Below are 27,932 nucleotides of genomic sequence, written 5' to 3'. Positions count from 1 at the left end.
GCACTCCAGCCTGGGCGACAGAGTGAGACTCTGTCTGAAAGAAAAAAAAAGCCTAATACTGTGATAAATAAATGGAATAACATGAAGGGTATCCACTTAATTCAGAATTGCTTAGATATTTAATGAAATAGGATGTTTGTATTGTGATGAAAAACTTAAAAGAAACCTCGAAGGTTCAACACGTTTCTCTTCACCACAAGGTAGGTGAATGAGGGAAATATAAAAGCAAAAAAAGTATTGGTTGGATAAGATAACAGTAAAGCTGTAAGACACCATATGGTTCAACACAAAAACAAAGGGAATGAAGATGAAAGAGTTTTAAAAATCTGTCTGAAATAACAACTTCATACCTGTCTACCTGTCTTGTCAAGTCAGTTTTATGTTTCTTAGGTGCACATCTTCAGGACATTGGCATATTTTAACTTTTAACTGACATGTTCATTGAAAATATTTCCAATTTTACCTGTACTACAGGTGGGTCCATACCAGCCAGGTTTGCACTGGCAAATATCTGGTGTAAGACACTGGCCTCCATTTTCACAGTGCCTGTTACAAACCACTGAGATGATAGAATAAAGAGAAAAGAAAGATTAGGCTTGGAGTAGTCATATTGTTGGTTATTATCTAGCTAGCTCATAACTACTGATCACATCTGCTAATTAATAAGATTACAGAGAAAGATAAAATATAATTTATATTCAGGTTTAAAATGCTTTCTGATTCTCATATTCAGTTATTTTATTTTATTTTTGGTTAATAGAGAGGGAAAAAATAGAAAACCACTGAGCCAAGTGGTAAACAAGACTTGGCTATTTGGGAAAATTATTAGTTATTGATGAAAGCAATCATAGACATAAATTTAAAAAGAAATTTATATGCAATTTAACAAATTTGAATTCCTTTTTTCTCAAAGAAAGACCATGAATAGCATCATATCTTAGCACTGGCCACTGTGGTTGATACCAGTGCTATGCAAGATGGTAACTGTTGTCATCAATCATCAATGTGTGTTCTTTACATAGAGTTTGGGTTCATTTCATGTAGCATTAAGGCCATCAACTAGTCAAAGATCCATTTCATTATATCAGACAGCAGGAGAGCTTTGCTTACTTGTTTCACACCTTGGTCCTACAAAACCATAAGGACAAGTGCAGAGATTCCCAGCCAAGCATGTACCACCATGTTGACAAGGTGGGTTACAATGTTCTGCAGAAACAGATTATGTTATTAAGTCAGTTCTTAATTTTTAAAAAGTCAGGTTATATTTATAAAGCACTGTCACAATAAAATCTTGTTGTAAGAGTAATTTATAATACATTAAGTTCTCTTTTACTACAAAATTTAGTTCTGTGGGACTGACTATATTAATTCACACTGGAAACACTTACAAATCAACAGCTTGCTTTGATTAATAAAACTTTTTGTTAACTGGAAGGTAATATAGGACCTTTGCCTTCTTCTGAAAAGTGAGATTCAAACTTACTTATTCCTGCCTTACAAATAGAGCTTTTCTATAGTTCCATAATTATTTTCATATGCAATTTATATTGAATGTTTCTGTTAGTTCACCCTAAATTTACTTTAATTTGTTAATTTGTAGCTTGCTTTGCCATAAAAACATTTAACATGGCTCTCAGCTTATTCATAATTATATGCACCATCTACCAAACTATCTTTTCACATAGTTTATATTTCACATAAAATTATTTTAAATTTTATGTGAATTTTAAATTATATACACCATCTACAAAACTATCTTTTCACATAGTTTATATTTCACATAAAATTATTTTAAAATAAACAACTTATTTCTTTAAAGTATCATCCACTTTAGGAATGTTATTTCATAAATTTTCCGCTTAAGATTTAAACCAAAGCAATGCAATTACATGGCTACAGATGTATTTTTAAAAATTCACTTTTTAGGTTTCTTCTTACTGCTTTACATTTTCTAGTTATTTGGCATTTAACAATTTATTTGAACCATATTTGGTAGATCATTCAATAGCTGTCTTTGCTTGAAGCTAAAATATTTGTAGATATATAGTACCTTATAACTAAACCTCAAATCATTTCAGAGGATAATTTTACCAATAACAAATAAGCTATTGCTTGAATCTCTGATTTCAGAAATTTAATTCCTTAGAATCTTTGAATAAATTATATTTCATAAGTATTTTAAAGTGTAGAGTCCTATATCAGCTTTGATAAGAATATTTTAGTATATAAACAGTAAAACTGAATTGTCTTGTAAAATGGTTTTTAAAGAAAATTATGCTATATTTTAGGCCTTATATTTGATTTTTAATTTGAATTATCACCTTCATCACAGGTTGCTCCACCATGTCCTGGAAGACACTGACAAATGTTAGGCTTAATACATTTTCCATGGTTTTTGCAGTCAGGGTCACAAAGAGCTGTATAAAATAAAGCCCAAATTTTAGACATATCAATTACCGAATACAATTTACCATGCAAACTAATGAATGATGTTACCTACCAGTTTGGCAGTTAGAACCAATGTAACCAGGTTTACATTTGCAGATGTTTGGGGCAACACACTCCCTACTTTTTCCACATGGATATTTACAAATGGCTAAAAAAAAAAATCAAAGAAAAAAAGGTTGACTGCTAAAACAGAACATACATATTGCCTACAGACTTAGTTATAATAGAAGCAAAAGTCTCTGAAATTTGAATAGTTAACTAATATTCCCTCTAGATAATACTGAGAACATAAGAATACTCCAACAACTTTCTTGCTTAAGTTTAGTCTCAAACAAGCCAAAACACAAACAAAGCAAAACAGTAACACAAGACATCTTCTATGTTTTCAAAGCCAAAAAGTTGATTTTCATCAGAGAAAACAATGTTAATAATTGTGAGAAGATAGAAACAATGCCTTTAAAATTAAAGTGATATATAACTTGCTGTAATCTCAAAAGAGTTGGAAAGATTACAGAGAAACCTACTTCATGCAAATAAGCAAATACGCCAGAATTAGTATTTGAAGTGCCAAATGCCCACCGTGAGCTGAAAAGAATACAGACCACAACGTTAACCAGATCTATATTGACATCTTTTATCTGCTTAGCTGATTAATGCTGGGAAATTCAGTGGGCACTCCAAAGCTCGTTTTCTCATCTGTATAATGGGAAAAATAATACCCAATACGTGGGGTTCATGTGGATTATATGACACAGTTGATACAAAATGTTTCCACAGACCCTGGAACACAGAAAGTACTCAAATATATTTGTAATATATATTATATAGTTGTAATACTCTATAATATTAACATGATTTTAATAAATAACTCAGAAAACCCACTTCTATTCTTTCAAATGTGATGAGAATACAGTATAAATGATCAATAAATAAAATAAATGGAAATAAGTGAACTCAGAAGAATAAATAGAAATTAGTATATAGAAAAGCATATCTTTTTAATAACTTAAACTTGAATTAGATAATTTTCTTTGTATCTTCTGAAGAGTTTCATACTACCTCTGCAATTGATACCATCTCCATAATACCCAAAGGGGCAGCGTCCACATTTGAAGTGACCATCTGAGCTTGGCACACAGGAAACACCAAGAAAACAAGGCGAGCCAGCACAAGGTGATATTTTGGTTGATCCAAACTTTTCTGGCAAAATAGTGATTGCTTTTGTAATAGATGACACAAACTCATCTTCATACTGTGTGTAAACTTGGGAAGACCTGCTAATTTGAGAATTATACCCTCCCGTCTCTGTTTGGATGGTGTTCTGGATATCATCCTTTGCTTTGCCACGGGTGCTGTTTGGGTTCATGCTTACAGAGCTACTGTTCTTCATAGGAACTTCCAACTCACCCAGACTGAGATTCGTACTGAGACTACGATCCACATGTTCAAAATCTGATATCTGATGAGAAATAGCCTTTATTGAATTATCCATTTGGGCTGTAATTAATTTCAGTGATGAGCGGGAGATGTTGTTAGTTGTGCTCGATAACTTTTTGATAGTAGCAGGAGTGGGAGTAAATCTTGTACCAATTAGTGAATATTCTGTTGATGGTGACTGAAAATTTATACCTACACAACCAAAAAATAAAAAATGTTAGTCAATAGCATTTATAAATAGTCTTCTCTACCTCAAATATTTTACATTAAGTAATTCATTCCTTCATTTAGTATCTACACATATCTAACACTGTAGTAGGAGCGGTGTACTAATAAGAAATCATGACACTGTTTCTGCCTTCAAGGAGGTTATAGTCTTTTGGGGTACACAAGATAACCCAGAATGTTAAATAGTATAAAAGTCAAAGTACAATAATTTATTTTATTAAGATTTTGAAATGGCTAACAAACACCTGTTGATCACCTCATACACATGAGCCTCAAAACAAAGGAAAGCACAGCCCCTATCCCTGAGCAATTTAGAATATTGTCAAGGATAGAGACATGTGAGCCATTCACTATGAAACAATCATCGAGAACTACTACAAGAGTGACAAATATAAAATGAAACCTACAGAAACACAGAAGAGTAAGTAATTCTCCCTATAAAGAAGACAGGAACTAAATGTATAAGCAAAAATTGGGAAATGATATAAATGCTATTTTATATGAGAGGCAAAGAACCACAGCTCTAATAATTTTACCGATGTGATAAAATGAGATTTTATGTCCCCATCTTTCTTGATTGCTCAACTAGAAATTAAAACATTTTTACACATCTTTTTTTGGGGGGAATCATTATTTATTTCACCTGCCAAAATACTTCATTTCCTTATTGCACATTTTTACTTCTTTGGTATGGAAAAATCTAATGGGTTTTAGAGTATGAACACGTTTTAAGCAGTGATTAGATACGTTTTTCTTGTTATGCTTTCTATTGCAAATTTAGGATTTGCTTATGCATGGTCTTCATGCAAAGCTCTTCTCAAAGGTCTTAAAATATAAAAACATAGAAAACCAAGCCAAAACAAATCAAAACTAGAAAAAGATAGAAGAAAATGAACCAAAAACAACAAAAATAATCCTTAACATAGTTGGCAACAAGTGCAATGAAAGATTTTTTGAAAAATGTGAGGACTTCGTGAAACATAAAAAGCATATGGGTTCAGACTAATAGAAAAAAGAGTGCACCAAATATAGCCCCAAACATAAATAAGGGCAGTGAGGTAAGCACAATTAAGTGTCAAAAAATACAGCAAAATTGTCCTGAACTAGCAATCCCCAGGAGAACTGCTTTAGATGATCTGGGCCAAGTCAGTGTCCCTTTCCCTCAGCCTCTGTACACAGAAGGGACTCCTTCCAGAACCAAATTGTTTTAAGTGAACCTTCTCCTTAGGAGAGTTTTTATTGTCAGAATTGGAGAAAGAAGCAGAGAAGAACTGAAACTCCAGATTACAAAAATTACCATTGAAGAAAGTAAGAAAAGAGCATACGTTAGCAAATGTATGTTAGTAAAGCACATTTTTTCTTTTGAAATGTAATGAGTCAATGTTCCTATGACGGTATATATCAGAGATATCATAACAATTACAAAATACAAGAATCATGGGAAGATATTGGCCTTACAGATATTAAAATGTAGTATAAAGCCACACTAATCAAAACAATGTATTATTGGCATACAAAAGACTATTAGAAAATAATAACATAACAGAAAGCTCACAAATATGTCTCAACATATAACGGACTTTAAATAAAATATATGATATTTAAATTCAATGTGGCTTATTTTATAAATGATACTACATAATTGCCATTCATCTGGAAGAAAAAAGTATTGGACCTCTTCTTCATATAATAAAATAACAAATTTCAAATGAATTAAAAACTAAATGTAAAATATAAAATAAATGTTCTAAAAGAGAATATGACTTCATATTTATAACTTAAACTTCGAGAGATCCTTAAACAGAAGCTATAAATAAAAGATTTAAAAATATATTTGCTTGATTACATAAAATCTTAATGCTTTCATATAAAAAGACAACACAGATAAAGACAAACCACAGAGATAAACACAATAATTCCAAGCACCTATTATGTACAGGATCAGAATATACGAGGTGGCCGGAATATATAAAGTACTCCTACAAATCAATAAAAAAGGCAAGCAAAAGGATAGCAATTAGCACAAAAAAAAATCTAAATGATTATTTGAAAAAAGAAACCCAAATAAATAGATAACCTTTGGCAATTTCTATCTAGGAAAAATCAAAAACCGTAACAGTGGAAAGATATAACTGAACAGCTTCGGAGATGAGAAAAGTAAAACAGCTATATATAAGAAGACAATTTTAAATTATACAAGAATACTACATGTAATTGTATACAAGAATTTGAAATCTAAATGTGACAAATGATTTTCTGGCAAAATAAAAATGATGAAATTGACTCTAGAGGAGGCACAAACATTGATGGAAATAGAAAAACAATCTAAAATTACTCCCCAAAATAATGCTAGGACAGATAATCTAATGAAAAATTTTACCAAATAATTAAGGAAAGGGTATTTTCAAAACTGCTGCAATGCACAAAAAGAGATGAAAAGTATTATAAACACTTTCTTAAAGTGGCATAATCATATAGTCAATATATTTGTGACATATAAAAATTTAAATGAAATACTAGCAAATCAAAGGTAGCAGTGCATTTATGGAAAAATATATCAGGATTAGACTTGTACCTATTAATATAATTATATGATATAATTGCATAAAGACATAATATGGAAAATATAAAATGATGTTGAAATATAATATGCATTAATTACTGATTTTAAATATTGTGAGAAAATTAGTCTAAGGAAACTTTGTTAACTACAATTATAGCAAGTAATAAATGATGCTGAAAAAGCATTTGATAACATTTAAAACCCACTCCTGATTTAAAACTAGGAATTCTGAAAAAGCAACTAATAAGAGGAAAATTCATTAACTGTATAAAGGGTATCTAGCAGAAACTACAGTGATATCATAGTGAAACATGATAAGAATTCCCATACCATTAACAAAGCTCTCCCTTCCCTACAGGCTTTGTACTAGAGGTACACTACACTACAATGAGAGCGTAAGTTTGAGACCCTGGTCTCTTCAGTTAGATTGCTCAGGCTCAACTCTCTCTTCTGTAATTTAAAACTCCATAATCTGAACACATTACTTAAGCCCTCTATGTTTCTGTTTAATCATCTGTAAAATAGAAGTAATAACAGTTACTGTAAATAGCTATTATGAAGACTGAATGAGGTAAGATACAAAAAATGTCTGCCTAGTGCTGGCACATTATAAGTGTAAATTAAATCTCACTATTAAGATAAGAAAGTAAATAAGAATAGCAGACAAAACTCCCTATTTGCAAAGAACAATTATTGTCTGCCAATAAAATCAAGAAAGAGAATCCACTATAAACCATAGTGTACATCAGAGTATTCAGTAAGGTGACAACACTGGAATAATAAGAAAATCAAGACACATTTCCTATGTTCCAGGAATCAAAAATATCTTGAGAGATATCCCATTCACAACAACAGTTGATATTACAGAATGCAAAGGCATAAAGAAAGTCAATGTGAAATGTACAAGAACTTTATGAAGACAATCACAGAATGATTAAACCAAATGAGGGCTATTAAGAAAGCACTATGACACAGGAAAGGCCTTGTGAAATAGTGAACTTCTTATCACTTTTAGGATTTGAGCAGATACTGGATGACCAGTTTCCAGGGATTTATAAAATATAAGTTTGAAATAGTCACTTCCAACCATAAGCTTCTCCGAAATCACTTTAAATGATGCTTTGTTCATTAGAGGACATAAATGCATTTTTTCTAAAATATAAGCCAGATGATTGAATAGATTAGCAAGAGAAAGGATAAATTTTAAACCGCATTATATAACCTTTAGGTGATCTTTCTAAAAATAAAAATACCTGAGGAATAAATATGTTGGTCTTCTAGAAAACAAGTAAGAGGAATTACTTGTCATTAGATTTTAACTATGACCATTACTTACTGAAGGCATTTCCACTTGTTGGCTTAACATGCCTCTTTCTCCCTTGGGCATTTTTATCATCCTCTTCCTTATTTACACTTTTATCGGATCTTGTGAGAACCACAGTTTGTGTAGTAAATTTATTTAAAAATTGTGTTTCAACTGTAAATGAGAACAAGGAAAACAGATTAGACTTAAACTATTAGACAACCAAAGCACCACAAATAAGATATATGCAGTACAAATGCCACTTGGATTAAACTCTGCAAATTAGACTAAATAGCTCACTTAAATGTCATCTCTTCTGCACACTTTTCTGGTATGGATTGAATTGTGTTCCCCTAAAATTCATATGTTAAATCCCTACTCCTAAATGTGAACATGTTTGGAGACAGGGTCTTTAAGGGGGTAAATAAGATAAAATGAGATCATAAGAGTGGCACCCTAATCCAATAGGACTGGTGTCCTTACAAAAAGAGGAAGAGATACCACACATGCAGGAAAGACCTGGTGAGAACATAGCCAGTCTGCAAACCAGAGATATCTCACCACAAATCACCTCTACTCGCACCTTAATCTTGAACTTTCAGCATTCAGAACTGTGAGAAAATAAATTTCTGTTGTTTAAGCCCCTCAATCTGTTACGGCAGCCCAAGCTAATGTACCTTCCTTCAGTTGCATTCATGCACCCGATCAATTTTGCCCATTTGGGTTCTCCCACAGAACTTTGCCCTTCATGCTATTGATTCTTATGTGCCCCACTAGTTAGCAATAACCTCAAGAATAACTGTGCTTTATTCATGTTAATATCCATTGACTCTGGTACCTATCATAAAACTAAGAAAACACCACCAACAACCAAAAGTCCTTTTGTATAATAAGCACCTTCCTACAATACACAAATGACTCTGACAATGTTAAGAAATATATTTAGTCACTCATGTGTAAGGGGATTTGGTTCAACTTGTTTTTCTCTTAAATGCCACTGAATGAAGTTTTTATTGAAGAAATGGGCCTGTTTGGGAAAGAAAACTACTAGATCACTTATTAGAATGGAAGGTGTGAATATTAGGGATGGGATACTCAGGAGTAAATGTGAGAAGCAGAAGTAGAGAATTCCCCTTACCATCCTATACTGTGTTGCTCATATCTGTGGGGCTAGGCAGGCTCAGCCCAATTTGAAGCACAAGATGATGCTGCTTCCTTAGTATGTAACTGTCATCAAAAAGGTCCCATTCACTTAATTAAACCCAAGGTATGGATCTTCGACACTGTCTTCTATAACTTAGTATTTTCTCTTTTAATCTTTTAAAATGTTGATGCCCACCAATTTTTTTTTGTCCATTTTCCTCTAAATCTAAAGGTTTTCCCTGGACAATTCTATGACATAGCTGATGATTCTAAGATTTATATTTTCAACTTAATCCTCCTTTCTGAGCTTACATGGATATTCCATAGTAACCCTAGTTTCTGTGCATCCAAACTGAATTCATTATAATTCCCCTCCAGAAAAACTTGTTCTTCCATTACTTTGCTTGTGTGTCTTAGTCAGCTTGAGCTTCCATAACAAAATACCACAGACTGGGAGGCTTAAACAACAGAAATTATCTTGCCATTCTGGAGGCTCAATGATCCAAGATCAAAGTGATCAAACTGGCTGATTGAGTTTTTGGTGAGGGCTCTCTTCCTGGCTTGAAGATGGCCACTTTCTTGACCTGTCCATACATCACAAGCTCTCTGGTGTCTCTTCATATAAGGATACTAATTCTGTGGGATCAGGGCTCCATTCTTATAACCTCATTTAACCTTAATTACTTCCTTTCTCCAAATATAGCCACACTGGGAGTTAGGGCTTCAACATATACATTTTGGGGGGACGCAGTTCCATCCATAGCAATGCAAATGCAAATTCTACACACCCATTCACTAAAATCAAACACTTAAAACTTAATGAATCTCTTTCTCTCATCATGCTAAAACCAATCACTGGCCAATTACAATCAACTTGCTTCTTTAGTATCCCTTTCATCATTACCTCATCTTCATCTTAGGTTAGTATATCGTCATCTTTTTTCCTATATATTTGAAATGTTTTCTTAACTCTTCTTCCCACCTTCAGATTTACACAGTTCCTTACCCACAAGTGGTCCATCCTACACACTACTCCTTAAAGTATCTCACATGTAAACTGTATTGTGTTTCTCTCCCACTTCAAAACTTTAAGGGAATCTCCATGGTTTTTATGGTCTTGCTACTGCTTACCTCTCTAGCTCCAACTCTTGTAGCAGCTCCCCTTTCTTCCTATATTCCAGGCACACTGAGCTATTCACAGTGGCTGCCCAAGGAGTGCTGTGATGTTGCCTGCTTCTGTCTCTTTGCTCCTGCTGTTGGTTTTGCCTGGAATGCCTTTCTCTCTCTTGATCTATCAGATTCAGTTCTCATGTGTCTAGTATAGTCTAGTCACTTCCTTTTTTAAAAATTTTTCATTATTTCTGCAGGTAGATAAGATTCCCTGTGTAGTATTCCTACTAGCCCTTTTGTGATTTCTATCAAAAGACACAGAACACTTTATTGTACTCTGTAATTACTAGTCATATTCCCTGCTGTTACACTCTACCTATTAAGTCAGAGAACATATCTTATATATTTTTGCATCCTTTGTATCTAGTTCAATGCATGACACTTAATGCATTTACACTGAATAAATACACGAGTCAAAAACAGAAACTATACTATTAAAAAATAATTAAATGCAGCAAAAAAAATCTCATAGCAGAAAATAGGAACTTTTACCATGGCATATTTTTCCATCCCCATAAAATCCTTTTGGACATGAACCACAATGATAGGAACCAAAGGTATTCAGGCATTCTACTCCCTCAAAGCAAGGCTTGGAGTCACACTCATCAACATCTTCCTGGCAATTTTTGCCTGTATAAAATATAGACCAAGAGCTCAAATTATTTAATTTGAAAAACATCATATGTCCAATTGTCTTATTATATAACTTCTACTTTTTATGTCTGTCCTTCTAACCCCAAAAGAGCTGCTATGCATTATGAGGATAGAAGTATGCTGTTTTTAAAACTTACTGTATAATCAAATATAAAGTCACTAATTATATTCAATTTAATATTAAACAAGACCTTTCAAGTACATATTTTTTTTTTGTAAATAAGATGAGTTAAGAATTCCATTAATATTTAAGGCAAAATTTTCATATTACAGCAGTAATTTGAACTTTGTTTAAAAAGTCAGTAATTTTTAAAAGTTATTTAGGATGGTTGTCTGTTTAGCTTAAGGACAAATTGTTTAGTCTAGTTATAAAAATTCATGAAAGTTGTTTGTGTTAGGAAAGTCAGTCCATCCTTAATCAAAGTTTTTGAGTTGATGTGGTGCTCTTTGAAATGCTTAACAACTCATCTCAATGAGTAAATCCAGTCATATGTGGATGGTAGCCTTTATTGTACTAAAATTTATGAGGCAATCAACATTTGAATTCTTTCAAATAGAGTCTACTGTGGAGTAGAAAAGAGATCCATATTCATAGTTCCAAATGATAAAATTTTTGTTTTAAAATGCTGAAGAGGTCAGGTGCGGTGGCTCACACCTGTAAATCAGCACTTTGGGAGGCTGAGATGGGCGGATCACGAGGTCAGGAGATTGAGACCATCCTGGCCAACATGGTGAAACCCCATCTCTACTAAAAATACAAAAAAATTAGCCAGGCTGGTGGTGGGCACCTGTAGTCCCAGCCACTCGGGAGGCTGAGGCAGGAGAATGGCGTGAACCCGGGAGGCGGAGCTTGCAGTGAGCTGAGATGGCGCCACTGCACTCCAGCCTGAGCGACAGAGCGAAACTCCGTCTCAAAAAAAAAAAAAGTGCTGAAGAAAATTAGAAGACACATAAATATTCTGCTCAGTTCTACTGTATTGTTAAAATGGGTGTCTTCAATAAAAATATCAGCTCATTAACTATATATTTATTTATTTAATATTTACATCTATTAAATGTAAAGAAAATATTCATATGAGTTTTTAAAAAGCCATGGAAAATTAAAGGTTGGCAGTCATATATTTATTTCTGTAATCACACATTTTAGGACAAGTAATGAGTTAGTAAATATGCTAACATTTCATTTGATTTCAACTTTTTACCATGATATTTCTAAGTCAATGAATTATCAGTAAAACCTCTGTTAAGTGATAACTTTTGTATTTTCTCTGGCATAATTCCTTTATTTTTCCATATTATATCTTAATAGTAATACATTTTAATACACTTCTCCCTACCAAATATAGGTAGGAATGTTTAGGAGCCTGCAAAACAGGTTCCTACATTGCTATAACAGTTATAAAAATTGGCAAAATTGTAATAGTGCATGGAACTTACAATTTACAAAAACAAGGGATATGGATAGTAATTATATTTGTAATAACTTTTGTTAAAATTGTAAAGATGTGTACTAAAATCTTTAGGACCACACATTTGCTTGAGTAATCTGTAGATGTGTGTTTCAAGGAGCTTTTCTTTCTAATTTGTTATGAGGAGCAAAATCTTACCTTTGAGCTCAGGTGGGCAATCACAGGAATAGCTGTGAAAACCACTAACACAGCTGCCAAGACCACAAGGGTTGGATTGGCACCCACTAATGTCCACTTCACAAAGACTGCCATGGAAGCCAGGCAAGCAGACACACAGGTACACTCCACTCCCTGGAGAAAAGTTCCTATCAGACACACATGATCCACCATTCAAGCAATCACAAGACTTCACAGTCACCTACAAAAGAAAAAAAAAGGAAATGTCTTATTTTTCAATAAAATTATCTTCAGTTTATGCCCCAGAAATCATGACAGTCATGTGTGTTTATGTACAAGTATGACCAAATCACTTATATTTGATATATATATACACACACACACAAATGTAATATAAAATTGTATTAAAAATAGTTTAATAAGGCGGTTACGCCCACTCTCAGGTGCATAACCACAATATAATACTAAGGATAACTTTTCTAAACAAAAAAGTTACAAGATGATCAATTTCTGTCATGCAAGTAGAACAACTTAAAAAAAATCATTAAAGTGGAAAGCAGTTAATCACCTGGGTTATTCACAAATCTAGAGAGCAAATGATCTCCTGAATTACTGGGTTAATATGGCGTAGAACGCAGCTGCTCTTCACAATATTACTTCAGTGTGAAAGTGTGTTCCAAGTTTCACATGAACAAAGGACACATAAAGGGTTTGTAAGTATTAAGTGCTCATGACTGACATAATCAAAAGAAAAGTCAATAAAGAAAGGAATTATAGTTGCCAATTATTTATCTCAAGTTGTATTTATAATCTTGATTTCTAATTCAACATCTCAGGTCCTTTCACTTGATGGAAGAGGGTATGATTATCAATCTTAGATTAATCACACATCTTTCATGAAGGTGGAGCTGAAGGAGTTCTTTATTCTTGTCATAGTGAAGTGCCAAATAAAACAGTATAGAAATTATTAATTTAGATCTGTGCTTCTGGGCTTGAGACTCTCTCTAAGGTTTTAAATTCTTACAAAGAATAGTCAAAGTTTTGGTAGATCAGTTTTCCATACAATGTTTAATAACTTTGTTGCTCTTTACAATTAGCAATATGGCTTGTATTTTAAATTCAAATAAAGTTGTTAATTTATTTGAAAGAATCCAGTGACACTTATGTAATTATAAAGATTACCTCAATCGTGACTCTAGTTTCAGCATTGCAGTCATCATTAAGGCGTAGAGTAAATTGTTGGGGAGTTAGTAAATCTGTTTTCCACATGAAAAGCCCTGCAGAGGAAACACTTGCCCCTTCAGGACCAGAGTCCAACATAAAATGGATGTCAGAACCTTCTGGATCGAAGGCCACGAACTGATACTCAAAGTTTTCACCATAAAATGTCTGTAATTTGTCTTGCAGTGCTTGAATCACTGGGGGCTGGTTGTCTGTAATAGAGAAAACACTTAACTTTATGCCCGTGTAGAAAAAGGAATGAAGTGTACTTCTGAGAGCTCCCACAGAGATATGCACTTTGATAAAGACTGAACTCTGCTAAAAGGTCTATTAGCTGCTTTCATTTTTTTTTTTTTTTAACATTTGAGTAAGTTCAATTCCATTCTTAGACATGTGAAAGTAACTGACAGGTGCAAGACCTCAGGCATTATTATGAAAGTATGAAAGCACTTTGGATACAGCACAGAATATATAAATACACATGCACTGGCCACACTGGATGCTGCACCTCTTCTGTCTTACTTCTTGGTGTTGACTGCCTCACTACTCTCTCTCTCTCTCTCTGGCTGTGGATCCTTTGCACTGTGTTTCTTTAAGCCTCACTTTCTCCCTCTACTCCCATTCTCTATTCCTCCCTCACTGCCCACGACTGCTCCATTTCTTTGGCTCCTTTGAACGTTTCTCGCTGTACTGGCCTCCCCAGCTATAATACGTGGAAGCCATTAGTCATACTCATCTTCTGATTCTCAGAGGTTCTTCCAGTGGCTGAGTGCACACACTAAAAAAGAGGCTATTTCAGGATGGGCATGGTGGCTCACACCTGTAACCCCAGCACTTTGGGAAGCCAAGGCGGGCGGATCACTTGAGGTCAGGAGTTCCAGACCAGCCTGGCCAACATGGTGAAACCCTGTCTCTACTAAAAATGAAAATTAGCAGGCATGGTGGTGGGTACCTGTAATCCCAGCTACTCAAGAGGCTGAAGCAGGAGAATTGCTTGAACCCGGGAAGTGGAGCTTGCAGTGAGCTGAGATCGCACCACTATGCTCCAGCCTGGGAGACAGAGTGAGATTCTGTCTCAAAAAAAAAAAAAAAGTGGCTATTTTAGAGGACAGGCAGAGTTCCCTTTACACTCATGAAACAACTGAAAATCTCTTTTTATATTGTCCTATATTAAAAAATGTCTACCTTTCCAGCCCACTGGCTTAACAGTTGGAACAAATAGCCCCATTACATTGTACTGAGCGCAAAAATTCTGCTTGCATCCACAAAGCACTAATGCCCTGAGATTGTAGCTCTGGCTCCTGTTCTGCCCCTGCATATCCTTACACAAGCAGCCTAATTTATTGATCTTAATTTCCTCATCCTCAATATGAGAGATTTAAAAGACATGACATTTTTATGGCCCTTTATGACTTTGAACACTATGAGACTATAATGAATCAATCAGTCAAACTACAGCCATTGATAAAACAGAGGCACCAATTCAGAGGTTGTATTGTATTTTCATCTCTTGCACTATATTTTTCCTCAAATTTCCATTGTCTTCCCACAGCATTCCATGAGTCTTAAACCTAAGCAGTGAATCATCTGGCAAATGTAATGAAACACAGTAATGAAATATGCACATACAATTATAATGATATTACACAGCATTGTATAAATATAAAGCTGTATGACTTTCTTAAATAAAATTACATGGGGCCAGGGAATAATTGTGTCCTATTGTCTCTAATAATGTCTGATCTCCCTGTGAGGAAAGAGAACTTGGACGCCTATATGGAACCAACATAGCTCTATTTATGAAAGTGAGGAAGTTATATGCTACGTGACTATAATTTGGGGTATTGTTTGAAACAAAGTATCTCAAAATTATCTGTACCCAATATTATTCTCATGACATCACACAACAGTAGTACTGACATCACACAACAGTAGTACTGGAAGGCACTTTATAGATTACTGAGTCCAGATACCTTGTTTAACAAGTGCTGAATCCATGGCCTTTGAGATTAAATGGTTAATAACTTCACAAAACTGAACAGAGGTAAGGCTAAGCATAGGAAATTGTGTGTAACTGAGTTAATAATTCCCATTTCTTCCATTAATAAATCACATATGCTTTCCTAATCAAATATTAAAATAAATATCCTGTACCCTCAAAGTAAATTTTGCAGTTAGGAGAGATGCTAAATTAAACACAGAGGTCATTCATCTTAAACACATTTATGTAACTTCTGGCTGAAAACCACTTTTAAAATGTCTTGTACAGGAAATATTTGGATTAATAAAGAATAACTTACTTTCTGAAAATGACCAAGTAAATCTTGAAGTTTTGGGTCTACAAATCAAACAAGGGCTGGTTGGATTTTTGTCTCCTTCAACATAGCAGAGTCCATCAATAATGCAAACATTTTCCTAATGGAAAATTTTTTAAAAAGAAAGCATCAATAAAGTACAGCTATAGTTAGTGCATAGAAAAAAAAACTGTACATAGAAGGATGGCAGTATATGTACTGATGATTCCAACGAAAGCACATACATCTATTTTGATACTTCATAATCGTAAGTGCATATGAGGAAACAAATTATCTGAATATGTAAATGTCTATAAAACTGATCAATTTGGAGGTAATAAAAGTACGTATAAGTTTTATCTTTACAAAGTTATAGCTTATAATTTATAAATAACATGGGAGAAAATCTCTCTTTTGGTATTTTTCACTGCTAAACTCATCCTAGGAGTGCTTTATTCATAAAGAAATAAAACCAACTTCTTTTTTTCCCCCCACAATTTATAAAATCACATTAGGTTATAGTTATTTTCCATTTCCCTAGCAGCCCACTATGTTCTGTGAACACAGCCAACTAGACCAGATCTTTGGCATAATTATATCCACACTTGATAATGGATATCATTACACCAAACATTTGAAAGAGATGCTGATAAGCACAGAAAGAACATTCAATGTAGCAAGTATTCTTGGGGAGAGGATTAAATTTTATTCAGGAGAAATAAAGTTAGCTCATTTTACAAAATCTCCTTTAATATCACTTGAAAAATTGCACAAAAGTTAGAGCAAAATAGCTCCAGGAGGAGAAAACAATCTTGAAAAATAATATTTTTAAAGTACTTATGGATATATGGAAATGAAATATTTGGGAAAAATGAAAATCAAACAATTTCTCAAAACCAGAGATTTGATCTGATGATTAATCTCAAGAAAATAAATTTTAAACTTAGAAAAAATAATACTTTAAAATTTTCATGTACATAAATATTATTTGTATGCACCTCAGCTTTGAGGAGTCAGGTGTCTGTTAAGTCAGCAGTCCACATGTGAGACAGACCTTCTGATAAATATGGAAGGCTGGATATAGATTAAGAAGAAGTTGTGACTGCAGCTCAGCTCAGGCTGCACTGCTGTTCTGTAATCCATCTAGTGGCACATATTTACATGCTCCAAAAAACTTAGTTGCCAGGAAATACTCCCCATAAAAATACTAACTTTATACATTTTACAAATTTTAACCAAATGTATGTCATTTGATGCAAAGAAGAGTAGGTAACATAAGATCTCTTATTGGAAAGTCATTATTACTACTGAAAAAACAATGTAGGTAGGAGTGAAGTAGTAAATAATTTAGTCTGGACTTCCTCTTACAATTTTTTAGAAGTAATCTGCCATTTCAAAATGTTAAAGGTAGGAACCTCTTCGTTGCAGGCAGTGTAACAATTTCAGTTACCTTATATAAACTTGAGGAAGGCTTTTCTCTATTAGTTTTTCTGGTATAAAAGTGAAAAACTACAATTAATGTGCCAACAGCATAGGAAATGAAAATACCTATGATGTAAATGTGAAAATACATGAAAAAAATACATACCTTTATAGTACATGAGTCATTTTTATAGAGACCACAAACTTGGCAAGCACCATCATATATGACCATTATTTTGGGATTACTGAATTTATAACCATCATTAGATACCTGTAACATAATAGTTCTATAATGAGATGATTTGTTCTAAATGTTCTAAATTCATTATGAAATGTTATATATAAGTATTTACTTTGTTTATAAATATGAAGATGTCTTTTTATTTTTTACCTTCAACTGCCACTTCCCAGTTGGTTTCCCACCCACCAGATCCATGGTATCAAACTGCTGAACATCAGTGGGCAGCTGACAATCAACAGCTCTGCTATTTTGGAAAACAGTCTGTGTATAGATGGGTTCTCCAGGCATCCATTCACTGCTATTATACTGAAGACATAGTGAGAAAGCAATTAACCTCTGTTAAATTATGGAATTTTTTTTTAGTAAATTACATACAATCAAAGCATAAATTTTAAAATATATGCCTAGTATAATGTAATATATAACAGGGAAACAAAAGTCACATTGGGAGGGAGTTTTATTCAGAATAATGAAAAAAGTATATATGTTCATATGATGCAAATTGCTCCCAATGAATCATGCATTTCTTGGCGGTTCAAATCAAAGAAGTTACCAATATTGGTCATATACAATAGATCACTATGTAATGACTTTTGTAGCAAGAGGAAACACACTTGACTATATAGATGACACACAGTGGATTGATTTTCTGCCCAGAAATTCCTTCATTTCTCCTGCAAAATCTTCCATCACCTCATCTACTTGAAACTGTCCTTTCTGCCCCCTACACGGTTCCCACAGGGTCTCTCCTATTCCTGTATGACCAGTCTCCCTGACTGTGCTTGACTGGTGCAGGGGCGGGCCTAAGCTAGGCCAATATTTCAATACTCATGATATTTTAACTTTGTACCAATGGAGATGTCATGTCAGTTGGCCTCTGATGGTTTGAGTTGCAAGACACAAAACTATGGAGTGGTTGGTGGCCATTTTTTCACTATGGAGAGAAAGCCAGTATATAGTGAAACAGGAAAATGAAGCCCACAAACAAAAGCTGAATTGAAACAAACATACACACACACACACACACACATAAAAATGCACACCTACTGAGTCTTCATGGTGTTCAAGTCCCAAGTTCAAGATTTTTCTTGAGAATTCAGCTACTTTCTTGTTCTTGATTCTCTAAGAAATATACTATCCTAATAAATATTTTTGCTCAAGTTAGTTTATTAGTAATTTGAAACTAAATAAACTCTATCTAGTTCACTCTACTTAATAACTCAGTGACACATCATGCTTAAGCTACACTTTTAGTATTGTTTTTCAGTATTGAAAATGCACTTGTCCCAAAAGAAGAGAAGCCAGAATAATGTTCCAGGTACGGGTAACTACGTAGGAAACCAAAAGCTATATTTTGCTGTCAAAATTTAGATTTAGATTTTTCTTTGAAATTTATTACTGTCAAATGTTTTCAACCACTCAGAATTTGTCATAGAGCACGCTGATGCTTCAATATTGTGGGTCAGCAGGAAAAGGAAAGGAAAACATGATCGCTCTAATCTACGACTAATAGAAATTACGTTTTTGAAGATTTGATGATTGAAAGAGTGAGCTGCAAATCTCCATATTTAAGGGAGTGTGCAGAGTCTAACCTAGCAGATCTACCAGTGGTTTCCCTCTTGTAGAGGAAGAATGACGATTTCTCAGAGTAGTCATGATATCTACACTTAGGTGAATGTACAGTCTCAGTTTCTTGTGCGGAAAGAAATCTCCAGCCAATGACTGGCAATATAGAGATTATTTCCAACTTTGTATTTCAAGGGGCCTACCCAAAATGAGGAATATACAGTGTTCTATTTCCTTTCCATTTGTCAATATTTTGTGAGTATATATTATGTGCTGAAAATATCTCAGTGAAAAAAGATCACAAAGAAAATGACAGACAATGTATAATTTTATTATTGCATTAAAAGAGACTCAAATAAGATATAATACAAAAGGAGTTATTAAGTCTAACTAACTAGCACAGTCAAAGAAGGCTTCAAAAAAGCAAATACTTCTCTTCCTGAAAATAAAAAAGGAGACTGCTATTTGGACACTGGGAGCAGAAGTGGAAAGAGTGCAATTCACATGAATGGAGGGAATACTGTATGAAAAAGACAGGGATGCATGGAACAGCATAAACAGGAAATTCAAGCCTACAAATATAGACAAGAGCTAAATCATAATGTGCCATCCGTTTCTTGGATAACATCTTGTATTTAATCCTATAAATTAGCAACTTTAAAATTGGATTTTTTAGAGTCTTGACTGCTTTGAGGGAGGAAGTGAAAGAAATGCTTAAGTGGTTGAATCTCTAGCTAAAAACTTGCTTAAAACTACTAATACAAAAGTAGAAAAAAGCATGTAAAATATGTTACACTTTATATTAAAAAAAGAGTTTCTATCCATTTTTTGTACCAAAGAAATACAGTAAGGATTAACCAGAAAATAATGACAATAGAAACATACTTTAATGAAAAGAAGGAGTGATGGAAAGCAGATGACAGGGATGACAAGAAAGTAACAATTCTATGTGCATACATTTGTATAGCTTCAACTCTTAGAACTATGATAATATTTCATATACCCTCCAAATAATTAAATAACTATAATCAACCAGAGTGTGGAAGACACTCAAAATGGAAGACAAATATTTTTAAAACCTAATTGTATGATAAATAAAACAGATAACCACTCTAAACAGAGTGGGAAATAGTTAATCTAACTCACTTTGGAAAGTAGTATCTGCCTTTATATTGTGACCTCGTTTCATGAATTTGTTTTTCACAGAGGAAAGGGTTATAATTTCTGAAACTGACTTACATATACACTTAGATTGAGAAAACAGGTAAATATATTGTGGATGATGAGAGCCAGTTTTCACTTGTAAAGAAAAGAGTTACAAATAAGGAAAAGAGAAGGCTAGAATGAACCTTATGGCACTGCACTGAAATCAGAAGTATCAGTATCAACTCAGAGATGACAGATAGATAAACCGATAGATAGGTAGTTACGTATGTGTATAAGTGTACATACATAGATGTTCTAACTGTATCCATTAAAAGGGCCAAGAAGCATTAACTACCCTGTAACAAGAAGCACACCTTGCACCCAAATCTTGGATTTTAAATGACCCTCTTTGATAAATGGAACTACAGTCTTTAGAGAAACGGTTGATTCTAGAGTTGGGGTGGAAAAATATGAGTCTGGAATATCATATGATGCCAGAATGTGATAAATTGTTCAAAAAATTATGGGAGCAAGTTAAAAGGACATGTGAACCAATTTGTAATAGCTCCCAATGGTCAAAGCTAGAATAATTTAAACAGCCAAACAAAGAATGATAGCATTGAGTTATAATTCATGAAATAAGTTTCCATTAGTCTATACTGGCATGAGTAAATAAATGAATAAGTAAATTGGAAACAAGGAGTAGCTCTTCTTTTCAGTAGAATTCCAAATAATATGTGTAGAAGAAATGATGGAAATAGAAAATCACCACTGGTAAATACCATAGTAATAATTGCTACCAGCAAAAATTATAGTTGGATGCTAAAATTAGGAAGAAAATGTTTGAGGAGCTATTATATATTTGCATAATCTAAAAGTGTCTCCCTACAGCATATTTATTAGTTAAAATGGGAAAAACAGGAAGCTTAAAGTGAAGATACATGGCAAAAACCCCTTAAGTAAGTGATCAAAATTTACATTGCCCGTGATTAGATACATTGCATTATGAAAGGATGCACTAAAAATTGTACAACATGGCATGACCTCAATCTAACCATAAAAAAGGAACATTCCACAAAATAACTGGCCAGTGGTCTTTGAAAGAACCAAGTGTGCAAAAGATGAAGAAAGATGGAGCACCGTCACAATATTCAAAAAAGCCAAGTGTGCAAAAGATAAAGAAAGATGGAGCACTATCACAATATGAAAGAGACTGAAAAAACATGAGAAAATGCAATATAAAATCTTAGATTAGATCCTGAATCAGGAAAAGGACCATTATTAGTTGGACAACTGGCAGAATTTGAACAAGGTCTGTAAATTTGTTAATAGTATTGTATCGAGGTGAATTTTCTGATTTGAATAATTGTTTTATGAATATGGTTTATAAATAAGATATTAACTTTATGAGAAACTGGGTGAAGAATTACTGGAAACTGCATTATTTTTACAATTTTTCTGTGAGTATCAAGTTATTCCAAAATAAAAGTTTTTAAAAATTACTTCGTAAAATGGGAAGTCATTAAGAATTTTGCATGACCTGATTTCCAAATTGCTAGATTTTAAAGAGGAACCCAATCTTCGAAGGGAACTGAAATTTGAACTAAAAAGGTGAGCAGGAATCAATTCATATTGACTGAACATGTAATAGGGGAGCTAGGAGAAGACATTAGCTTAGTGGCAGGGCAAGCACATTCCACACAAAGTGAATGCAAGGCTTTGAGCAGGGCCCATGTTGGTAGGGTTGGGGATCCTAAAATAGTGGCACATTAAACAGGCTTGACTGGAGGTATGAATTAAAGGCTAGAAGAGCCTTTAAAACCCAGCACTGGGCAAAACTGGGGCTAGGAGAGACAGACTTAACTTCAGCATAATGTAAAATAAAGACGGATATGCATTCTAATTTTAGTTTGGGCAAGTGAACATCTTTCTTTCTATAGTTTTTGATTTGGTTTGGCTCTGTGTCTCCACCCCAATCTCATCTCGAATTGTAATCCCCAAGGATCGAGGGAGGGACATAGTGGGAGTTGACTGGATCATGAGGGCAGTTTCTCCCTTGCTGCTGTCATGATAGGAAATTCTCATGAGATCTTGATGGTTTAAAAGTGGCAGCTTCCCTCTTAACTCCCTCTCACCTGCCACCTTGTGAAGAAGGTGCCTCCGTCTGCCTTCTGCCATGATTTTATGCTTCCTGGGGTCTTCCCAGCCATGTGGAACTGTGAGCCAATTAAACCTGTTTTCTTTATAAATTACCTAGTCTCAGGTAGTATCTTCATAGCACTGTGAAAATAGACTAATACAGTTCCGTATAGTGTGTTAGAGGATTCCAGATTTTACTCTGTATTTATCAGAAGTTTGGAGGAAGTGGCAGGTAGTATGAGAGTAAATCACAACAAACAATGCATCTGAAGGTAAGTACAAGATGTGCTTTCCAAGAGAATATAAATCTACAAAATTCGCTCCTGGCACATCACTTAGTTTTCATGTGATGTCATATGATTTATTCTGCCAAGACTAATATAATGTCTATTCTCTTAAGTGATATTAAAATTACTTACATGTACCTTTCTATTTTGTCTTATTACTTCATTGGGATTAAAATATTCCATGGCTTACTTAGAAAGACTCCACCCATAAAATCCTGAAGTTAGCATACTTATGTTTAACTACTTGATAAAGACACATACAAACCTATTTCCTCCTGTAAATTCTCAATCTCAGAATCACATTTGGCTTCATCAATTTAGAGAAAAAGTAAGAAGAATATTATAATGTGGTTTGCTGTCTTAAGTTTTCAGCTTACCCACATATACTTTTGAAATTCATAGAGTTATCCTTAAAATAAAATTTCCATGTGAATAAAGACAAGGAAGACCATTTAAATAATCATCAAAAATAAGGTATAATTTGATATACTATTGTTCAAACTGATCATGTCTGTTTCTGTGGCCTTCAGAAAGATAAATACTATTTTTTAAAGGTGGGTCTTTTCTGTCTAAAATCCATAGTAAGGAAAATATAAAGAATAAATGCAATTAGTCCTCATGTTTTGGTTTGTAAAAGGGAAATGTTCATATCCAGTTTATGCAAGATGTCTTGGCTAAAAACAATGTCTCTTCTTTATGTTTTTACATTTCAAGAAATACAGAGGCTTACATAAATCAAGCTTGATATTCTTTTAGCTTTTTAATGTAAGTGAAATCAGTGAGCCGATACTTCAATAAAAAGTTTATAAGATATTTTAATAAAGTTAACAAAGAAGCATCAACACTATGTAACTTAATCATTTTCCTGTTCAGCTCTCTAGATATAATATCGTTTGGATTTATGTTGCTAACTGATAGACCAAATTAATCTAAGATAATATTAATCTGAGTATCTCATACACTCTATTGTTTCTCAACTCTATAATTAACATACCTGTAGCTTAGTAACTTCACATTTAATTGAAGGTAATTCTTTGAAGCCTTTGCCAAAAACTCTCACCATCATACAATTATATTTTTGAACATCACAGAATCCAGCATTCCCAAGCTCTATAATTTCAGGAGCTTTGTCTTTGGAAAAAAAAATAACAAATACTACATATTTTATTTAATTTCAGAAAAAAAACTAATTATTTCCAAGCCCCAAATTAAAAGCATATGGAAAATAATATTTTAAAGTATACCTAAAATGCTACTTACAACACTAATTACGCCATTAAATGTTAAGAGTAATCTGGTATTAGAAGAGGTATCTACCATCAAACCAATAATAATATTACAGACACTACCAGTCCTAAAATCACAGGTTTCACTAATGTTTAATAATATTTTATATCAAGGACAAATATTAAGAAATTACCACTACAATAAAGTACATTTTGGTTTTACCATTTTGGCTTGTGCCATATAGCTGGGTTATAGAAAAAAATACTTCTGTAATAAAATATAGTAGTTAGTAATGCAATGTATTAAAATTTCAGAATGTCATCTGTATCAGTAACATCTGGTTGTCAAAATGGGTATATGCAGTGTGTAAAAGTTATTAAACCCCTTGCCTAAGTACTGGGAAAACCTAAGTGAATACAACTCTACTAGCAGTAGGGGAGAAAATCCTGTGTATTCAGAACCTTAAAAATCTTGATGAAAATTTTTTTTAAAGCCTGGGTTACTTCAGTCCATACTTTCACAAATTCAACAAATGTTTAGTAATTTTTATTTATCTGTTGTTATTCTAGGTACTGGGGATGTAGTAATGAACAAAACAAAAGTTTCTGCCTTCATATAATTTGCATTCTAGATGGGAGGATAAAAAAATAAACAAAAAGATAAATATAAATTATATTACATAATTGTTTTCAGGAATATAGAAAAAATTACATTAACTATATTAAAGGAGATTAAGACCATGGAATTGTGTAAGAAAAACAAGTCTATTTTGAATGACCACAGAGGATTTTCTGATAGTATGACATTTGAACAGAGAAGTAAAGAAAGTAAGTCATAAAGATCTGTGGTGGCAGAATCCTCCAGTGAGAGGGAGCGGTGAGTGCAAAGACCCTGAGGTGGAAGCAGGCCTGGCTCCTTTGAGCAACAGCAAAGCTGCCAGTGTGGCTGAAAAGCAGTGAGCTGGGGGAGGAATGCTAGATGAATTCAGTGAGAGAGGAACCTCAGACTGGGTCTTCTATGCCATGGTAGGGATTGTGGACTTTACTCTGAAGGAGATGGAGAGCCATTCGAGCTATATAAACACAGGAGCAACATGATCTCACTCACATTTCAGTGAGGTCACTTTAGTTGCTGCTGCACAGAAAATTAGTTTTGGGAGAATCTATGATAATCCGAGGGGGAAATAATGGTGGCTTGGACTATGGTTGTAGCAGGGAAAGAAATGAAATGCTTTGAAGCTGGAGCTGGATTTGCTGCTAATGAATTAAACTTGTGGCATGAAAGAAAAGGACAGGCAAAAGTGATTGTAAGTTTTTAATGTGAGCAAATAGGAATGAACTTTGCATTTACTAAGAAGGAAAAGGCTGTAGGTGGAAACGCGCAAGATGGTAATAATGGGAGGGAAATCAGGAGTTACTGGTTTACTTATTAAAGGAAACAGAACTTTTTACAGTTTCTTTGTCTAACATATTAAGACAAAATAGTTTGTACTGTATAGATAGATGCATTAGAGAAAAAGAGTTTTAAGCAAATTAGCATAATTAGCCAAACAATATAAACACAGTGCTTTAAAAATACTAAATTTGAGTTCTGGGAAAATAGTGATTCTCTATAGGTAGAGGGCCCAGTTGTGTGTAAAGGCCCTGAGGTTAAATGATCTCGGCATTTTCAAGGGACAGCTTAGAGGGGCTGGAGTGGAATAACAGGGTGACAGTAGTAGGGAATGAGTTTAGAGAGACACTGAATGCCAGATCACACTGTGCCTTCTAGGGTGTTATAAGTTACTTTGGCTTTTACTCCAAATAAGATGAGATGCTGTTGGAAAATTTAATAATGTATTAATTAATATGATTTGGAGATTTTCTCTATGAAACCTGAATAAACACTGTTAGGATACTGAGGGTGAAATAAAGATCAAATACATTTTTATAATGAAATATCATATGCAATATCAAACTTTGAGAGTATTTACTTACCATAGGAATCACTGCAATCATAGGAACTAAAGTTTGGGAAACACACACACCCCCATTCCATACACTGCCCATTGCCGCTGCATAAATTGGGGCATTTTAATACTAAGAGAATGTCTTCAATTGATGTGCCATACTCTTCTGTGTTATATTTCCCCTCCTCCACAATCCTCTTTTCACATTCATTTTCTAAAAGGGCCACACCTGCTTCTGCCCAGCTAAGATCATCTTTTAACAGAACATCCTTCACACATATATCTATAACACTGTCTACTCTCTTGCCAAGAAAAGCAAGACAGAGCCTTCCTATGCTGGAGTTGGCTAGAGTCTGCTGACAGAGGGTCAAGGTGCTATACTCGGTGAGGCCAGAGGGTGTGGGCCAAGAGGGGAAATACTCTTGCTGTACATCCTCAGCATGGTCCTCTGGGAAAAAATAAGTAAGTTCTTCCAGATCTGTTTGGCTGAGACTCGGGAAAGCAAACAAAGGAAGAAACTCATAAAAGTTTTGCCGTTTCCATCTGTTTTCTCGATTGTACCTCATTTCTTGGCTGTGGCTTCCCTGGCCTTGTGTATATTTCCTATTGTCCAAATATTGTAATGCTTCTTGTTTCTCATTTCCAGGATGTTTTTGTACATTTAAGCCGAGTTTAGTCAGGTTTATGTGTTTTTTTTCTTGTGGAAATAAATTTAGATTATATTCTTCTGGAGATGTACGCTTGTTTACCTCTCTGACACGAGTGTCTGAATTAATATATTCAGAAGTGACATCTAGTTCTGGTATCAAAGAAGATAAGCTGACATGATTGAGGTCTTTGCAACCCAAGGCGATTTCTGATTGAGAAACACTGTCCAGATCATCAGAAGACGGATACGCTGCAGTGTCCAATGAACAGCTACAATAGGATGGCTTTCCAGGTGATGTCATAGAAATTGGCAGTGTGTCAAACATGCTTTTTCCTGGTAAAATCCTTCCAGATGGAAAACAGGAAAGAATAGTAATTTGTACTTAAACATTTTTTCCTAATATGTGTTGCAAAAAAGCAGTGTTGAGCCACCACCCGTTTCAAGTCTACTATTAATACAATCGCAAGTGGAAAAAGTGTCTTACCTCCATTCATTAATAAAAGCAACATAATTGTTAAAATTTTGATCAATTTGGATCCCATTTTTGTCATGGAAATCATTTTCTGGATCTTCATCAAAGGTTCCACAAAGTCCCAGAGTGTTTCTGTAATCTACACTAGGGGCTCTGATCGTTAGACTCATGCCCCATTCACGAAGATCAGCACGGATGAATGCCCCAGAAGAAAACCAGATCTGAAAAACAGAAATAAACAATACAGAAATAAAAAATGTTGAAGCAATATTCAATCTGGATTAAGAAAAATCTATTATTTAAAAAATAACAAATAGTTATTCCTTCAATATAAAAAGAGAGTAAAATACTGATTTTCCTGACTACAACTTTCCTCTTAACATTCTATGTCAAAATATGGGTTTTTGCATTTTGTTGACCTGAAGTTTGATGACCATACTGATCTTTTTATTGAAATATATTGCTTGCAACTTCTTTCTTTAAATAATTTAAACTGAGATAATTTATACAATTAATACATTACAAATATTGAGGAGGATGTTTACCAAGTAATGTTTCTGATAATAATTATTTAATACAGAATTAGATTGCCAAGTAATTAATTTACACAGATAAATATAATTTCAGAGGAGTGCATGTTCCTACAGCTAATTAGCATTCTCTAGCTGCCAGTAGACAAACAAAATCAGAAGCTAAATTATAACTAGAAGGTAGCTTGGGGAGTTGGCAATCTGAGCAAGGGGAGTTTGCTGAATGATCCTAGTAGCCTGTGCAATCTAACTGTGAAC

The 27,932-nt window shown here is 33.9% G+C and overlaps 1 protein-coding gene across 1 annotated transcript in view; it reads right to left on the bottom strand.

The window, feature by feature from the left end:
- Positions 1-27,932, bottom strand: part of VWDE (von Willebrand factor D and EGF domains) — a 77,695-nt gene that overhangs the window by 12,560 nt on the left and 37,203 nt on the right. Inside the window, exons 11-26 of the mRNA XM_063667148.1 lie at positions 27,157-27,365; positions 26,052-27,016; positions 23,843-23,979; positions 17,861-18,016; positions 17,636-17,740; positions 16,054-16,168; positions 13,715-13,965; positions 12,554-12,773; positions 10,785-10,922; positions 8,013-8,153; positions 3,856-4,077; positions 3,508-3,648; positions 2,501-2,596; positions 2,322-2,417; positions 1,111-1,206; positions 464-559 (exon numbers count right to left, since the gene is read on the bottom strand). Coding sequence (XP_063523218.1) covers positions 464-559; positions 1,111-1,206; positions 2,322-2,417; positions 2,501-2,596; positions 3,508-3,648; positions 3,856-4,077; positions 8,013-8,153; positions 10,785-10,922; positions 12,554-12,773; positions 13,715-13,965; positions 16,054-16,168; positions 17,636-17,740; positions 17,861-18,016; positions 23,843-23,979; positions 26,052-27,016; positions 27,157-27,365 — 3,184 coding nt within the window. The remainder of the gene's footprint in view (positions 1-463; positions 560-1,110; positions 1,207-2,321; positions 2,418-2,500; positions 2,597-3,507; positions 3,649-3,855; positions 4,078-8,012; positions 8,154-10,784; positions 10,923-12,553; positions 12,774-13,714; positions 13,966-16,053; positions 16,169-17,635; positions 17,741-17,860; positions 18,017-23,842; positions 23,980-26,051; positions 27,017-27,156; positions 27,366-27,932) is intronic.

The sequence above is a fragment of the Pongo pygmaeus genome, chromosome 6 (genome assembly GCF_028885625.2).
Source record: "Pongo pygmaeus isolate AG05252 chromosome 6, NHGRI_mPonPyg2-v2.0_pri, whole genome shotgun sequence".
NCBI classification, from domain to species: domain Eukaryota; kingdom Metazoa; phylum Chordata; class Mammalia; order Primates; family Hominidae; genus Pongo; species Pongo pygmaeus.
Note: the sequence above shows the minus strand (reverse complement) of the source record. Positions and strands in the feature narration are given on the sequence as shown.